General features: G+C 53.9%; 2 protein-coding genes across 2 annotated transcripts; both read right to left on the bottom strand.

Annotated features, from left to right (window-relative positions):
• Positions 1 to 1,328: 1,328 nt before the first annotated feature.
• Positions 1,329 to 1,598, bottom strand: LBRM_20_2160 (putative acyl-CoA binding protein; the record flags this gene model as incomplete). The annotated part of the gene is made up of 1 exon (XM_001564447.1): positions 1,329 to 1,598. The coding sequence occupies one exon, from the start codon at positions 1,596 to 1,598 to the stop codon at positions 1,329 to 1,331; it is 270 nt and encodes an 89-aa protein (XP_001564497.1).
• Positions 1,599 to 2,593: 995 nt separating this feature from the next.
• LBRM_20_2150 (putative adaptor complex subunit medium chain 3) lies at positions 2,594 to 4,000 on the bottom strand (the record flags this gene model as incomplete). Its single annotated transcript, XM_001564446.2, has 1 exon — positions 2,594 to 4,000. The coding sequence occupies one exon, from the start codon at positions 3,998 to 4,000 to the stop codon at positions 2,594 to 2,596; it is 1,407 nt and encodes a 468-aa protein (XP_001564496.2).
• Between the last annotated feature and the right edge of the window lie 1,318 nt (positions 4,001 to 5,318).

Here is a 5,318-nt window from a genome sequence, read left to right as displayed (position 1 = left end):
TGTTAGGCAGCACACCATCTGCACTCCATACAGTCACTACCAGTCACCCACCGCTGCAGCAATTCAAAGTACGAATAGGCAGCAGTGCAGAGCTGGGTGAGGATGGCCGACTGTCGTCTCGTCAGTTAAATATTCCTGTTCTTTTGGTGTGGAGCGGTGGCCGCGAAGAAGCATGAGTATCAGCGCGTCACATTCTGTAGCACGCCTTCGAGGAATGGCAGCGTGTCAGCCGAAACCGGTGATCAGGTACGTAATCCGTAGAGTTGGCGTCGGCCCCCTGACATTGCCGATTTTTTAAGCGTGTCTACCTCGCGGCGGTGTTCCCATTCACAAGGACCAAAGGCAAACGAGAATGAGGGGCGCGCGTAACAGACTAGCGGTGCGCCTATTCTTTGCTGTATCGGCGGCACAATGCGTAGTGTGCCGGTACAAGTGTCATCATGTCCGTACGCCTCTTCCGCAGAGCGCCAGCCCAGGCCTGTCCACCGGCACCCAGAGTCCGCACAGCCGCGCCCGGGGGGGCAAGCCGCAAGTTCCCGTCTTACGCGCAGAGCGGGTACTCGACGCTGATATCACAGTAAGGTGGTCGGCATCGCCAGGGACCTTCTCTGAAGTGCATTCGCAGCAAAAACAAGACAGCGACTCAGATAAGAGAGATAACATCTCCTTCCCTTTTCCTTTTTCTCCTCACGCCTCCTCCACTACATTGACGTATGCGTCCGCGTTGATTGAAAACGGTGGTACATTTCAGCGTGCGTTTGTGCGTTAGTTTCCTTCTCTGTTCTCTGTACTTCTAGCCGTGTTAAACGGGGGAGGGGAGGGGAGGGGGAATCTGACACGCACTGGCACATACGTGCAGACACACACGCACGGGAACGACGAAAGCGGCGAACACACGCGCGAGAGACTCTTTAAGGAATGCGCTGATGTTCAGAGAGCGGAAAGAAAGAAAGGCGCGTGCTCGGTAGGGATAATGAGGGCTACCCTCGGCAGGACTGCCACGGGGTCAGCATGCCGCAAAGGCCAACGAGAAAGAAAAGAAAGAGGAGGGGCTGTGGAATGGCACGCATTCATCGAAGCCACCGCCACCTATCCCGCTCAGAGAGTCGGCAATACCCCAGGCGACTTTCTGCATCCTCTAAGGAAGCGCTGAGCCGCCATCTGTCATCGCAGCAACCGTCTTTGTGGATTGATAGAGGTGTTTGGATGTTAGTTAAACTTTAGAAGTTGAGCATCCAACCGCCTGAGTGCGAAGAGAGGGAAAAGGAGACGCAGAGCAAACCACTCCTCGTCAGACACATACACGTTCCCCGCCTCTGACCATCCCATCACAGCTTGGACGGACTCTTTTTAATGATAGCCTTTGCCTTCTCAACAAAGAGCTCACGGGCGTCTTGCTGAGTAAGGTGCTCGTACTTCTTCCACGCAGTCCACTTGCGGTACTGCAGCAAGTTCGTGCGGGACGGCTGCTTGAGCGTGCATTTACCCTGGGTCGCCACACGCCAAAGTCCATACATCTCAATCTTCTGCGGAATTGACAGTTTTGACCGCTGGTTGGAGACCAACTTCGAGTATCGCTCCAACTCGTCGGCAGACATTTTCCGTTTTTGTGGCTCTATCGTTCTTCTTTAGTGAACTGATTAGGTGTGAAAGTGTGCCTACGCGAGGGCACCAGAACGTAGTGATGGAGAAGCAGAGGTGAGGTGTGAAGGGGTGCGAAAGGGAGAGGGGGGAGAGGAGGTGACAGATCAGCAAGGATAAATAAAAAAGGTGGCTAGCGTTTGGAGAGAGCTGGGGGGTGCGTTGCTGCGCGCGTATAGGTTAGTGTTTACGTGAGCAGAATAGGGCTAGAAGACCGACGTGGTGTCCTTGGTGTAGCCACAGCAGCACCACTGCGAGGAGACGGGATTGAACGCCAGGAAGCAGCATAGAGGCATGGAGGGGATGGTAGGTAGGCGATGCGATCCTCTATCAGGGAAGAGGAGGTGGGGCAGTGGACAAGCAACAAAATGCCGGCGCAGAGAGCTAGTTCTCACCGAGGCATGCGAGGACCGCAGTGCGTAGATGCAGTGACCGCGGCAGCGCTCAAAAACAAGTATTGAGCCACCCCTCTGTTTCGTCTGCAGGGGCACTTCGACCGCTGTACCGAATAGGCCGTAGGGGTCCCCCCGCTGCTGTCTCTCGCACAGTCTACTGCCCGGGTAGTGTGCAACCATTAACGATCCAGTAACGCCTTCTCGTGGCACTCGGCAGCCGATAGTACGCGGATACAAACAAAAATGCAAAAAGGGGGAGGGAGAAGGGCGTAGCTAAATCGTACAAGCCACATCCTTCACAAGACTGTTCATGGTGTTTCTGCCTTTTGTTTGTTGTGCGGTTATATCGTAGCCCCTACGAGCACGTGCCTTGGGTAAAGAGGAGAGAGGAGAGCGAGGAGCTTAGGAGGAACCCGCAAAGGCACAGGTACATGAGGCAAGTCCGCTGATGTAGCCCAAGTAAGAGGAAGAGATGGTGCCAAACAGAGAATGATGCGCAGACGCACGCAGATGTCCCACACCGTGCTTGGAGGCAGGCATTGCACCTTGTATGTGCCTCATACACCTCGGATGAAGTACTTGCCAGACTTCGTTATATACTTGATCCCTTTGTATGGCCTGCCGATCTCATTCAAAACCTGCACCGAGTCTACACAAAGGCTACTCATGATTCGGTTCGGCAGCTGGAAGGTCACGGTGGCCATGGAGGCGTTTCCAACTCCGGCCTCACGGGTTGTTCTCCGTGCCAGCTTCGATGATGCCGCGGCATCAGGCCCTCGCTCACCATTGCTGCCACCACCCTCCGCTTCGAATAAGAACTCGCCGCCAAGAGACGGCGTTGCGGAATACGTTAAGTTGCCCACGCTCCACGTGAGCGTCCCCTTGGAGCGGTCGAAAACGGTTGTGCCGCTTGAGCAGTTCGTCACAGTGAGCGATGACGTGTTTGGCGGCAGCAGGAGACACACCGACAGCCGCTGCACCTCCTTATCCCTCTCCACCACAGAAGAGAAACCCGTGCCACCACCGCGGATGCCTGCCATACAGTGGAAGCGGCCACCCGTGGCGTTAAAAGTGACCTGCGGCGTCACGTAAAACGGTGGCAGCGGTATCGGCAGGGTAGTTTTGCAGGTGTACTTCATCAGCGTGAACTTTCCATCGGGAGGAATGAAGCAGAGTGTGCGATCGTGCTCGTAGCGATCCAGACGGACGCATCGATGAAAAGCTACGTCGTCCACAACGGCGTCGAAATCCCGCAGGCGCAGCATCATGTCAGGCATGCCGCTAAGCCGGCAATTCACCTCGATGCTCCCCTGCACAGCGGCCCTGACGCAGCGGCCCTCGCTGTCCAACACGCAGTCCAGCGACTCCACCACGTCAAAGAGTATTTGATTCGTGCTGTGACGCGTCTCTGGGTCCCGCCACGGCACACCGCCGAAGGAGCTGGACACCTGCCGGGTGCCTACCCCAATGGCAGTGCGGCTGCCCACTGGCATCACCTTGTTCACAAGCGGTGTGTCTAGCATCGTGCGCACGCGGTTCTCAAGTGTCGGTCGCGGCACCAGCTCCTCCAGTGCGCAGAGCTCCGTGGTGAGGGGGTAGCCGTAGTCAAACATCTCCTGTAATAGCTGATAGACGGTAGAGAAGTTTTCTCGAATGGTATTCTCCGTCACCTCGCTAAGGTATGTTGTGAGAACGTGGGCCACGAGACAGAGCTGCTCTATTACCACTAGTGCCGTATCGTCCGAAGGGTATGTACCGACCAGAAATACATTGTTGCGGTGGATTTGCGAAAATACGGTGCCACCGTAAGTGACAATGGCCGCTGGCGCCTCGCTGGTTTCCTTCCACGGTGCTATGAAGGTGGACCAGAATCCCTCCAGCGTCGAGCGCGGGATTCTCTCACTAAATTGCAGCTCGACCATCACCTCGCCATCTTCACTAAGCAAAAAAATACACGACAACATGGTGCTCCGCGAGGTGACAGAGCGTCGTGCGCCAACACAACGCACACAGAAGGAAAAAGGAAAATAGACGACGTCTCCACTTCACGCTCTTTCCTCGGCTTGATGGAGAGAGAAAGGAAAACAGCAATGGAGAGGGAAAAAGAATGAACTACGCCCTTCCACAAGAAGAGAGAGAAGGGAGCGTACACGGGTAGCCCCCTTCCCCCGAAGTAATGAGTCGATTAGTGTGAGAAGAGCGCAACGATAATGTAATGAGAATTCCAAGAGAGAGGCACATGTGCTTCTAAAGAGGAAGAACGAGAGTGAAGAGGAAGCAGAAAGATGTGGTTAGGCGGTGGGGAGGACAGCGCCAGAGATTGTTGCAAAGTCCTTCTTTAGTGTGTGCGTGTATACTTGTGAGTAGGTGCAAGTCCCCTGGTGCACCGAATGGCAAACAGCAGGTGGGTGTGTATCCTCTGACAATTCTCTTCCACACACACACACACTCTCTCTGTACCTGTGCACTGCGCTTTCTTTGAAGGAACTCTACAAGGACACGCAACGTAAACAGAAACAAAGCACAGAAGAGAGATCAAAAAGCACCAGCGGCGGAAATCAGTTAGTATGAGCAGAGAATGAACGACAAGGAGAGAGATAAGTGAAGAACGTAGGGACAGTCTGTGTGTGGCCTTTTATGCAGCGTCCGCTCTTGTGGCGGAGATAGAATGTACATGTACGCTCAACAGTGTGGCTTTGCGGCTGTATCGCCTCCTATTTCGCGTGCCATGAACGTGCAGAAGTGCTTGTTTGCATGGAGAAGAAAAGATGCACGCAGAAAAGCGCACCACTCTCCCACAGTAGCAGTGCAAGCATGTGCAGTCCCGAAGAAACAGAGACAGGGAAGATAGAGAGGGGCCATCACGTCGAGTGGTGCGTCTCTCGCTCCTCATCTCCCTCACGGTAACACATCACAGAGGACATGTCCGCTTTGCGGCGATGTCTTTGGTGTCCCCCAAAGCCGCAGAACGTTTGGCCGAGCACACCCAACTTCACTTCTTTTTGTTTTTTTGCGTGTTTTAGTGGTCGATTTAGCAAACAAGAAAAAAGAAAACGAAGAGAGAAACAAAGGAAAAAAAAAGTAACACAAAAGCGAAAAAGCAACCATAATGTCCATGACACGAAGAGGGGAGATGGTGTTGCGCGAGGAGAAAGGGGGGAATGGAGTCAGATAGTAGGAGGGAAATAAATAAATAAATAACGCAGGCACACACGCACACACAACACCAGTTCTAACAGAGACGACGACAACACAGTTGAATCACAAGAGAAAAAAAGAAAG

Source organism: Leishmania braziliensis, assembly GCF_000002845.2.
Source record: "Leishmania braziliensis MHOM/BR/75/M2904 contig, possible fusion of chromosomes 20 and 34".
Taxonomy (NCBI): domain Eukaryota; phylum Euglenozoa; class Kinetoplastea; order Trypanosomatida; family Trypanosomatidae; genus Leishmania; species Leishmania braziliensis.
This window is presented reverse-complemented; position numbering and strand designations above follow the sequence as displayed.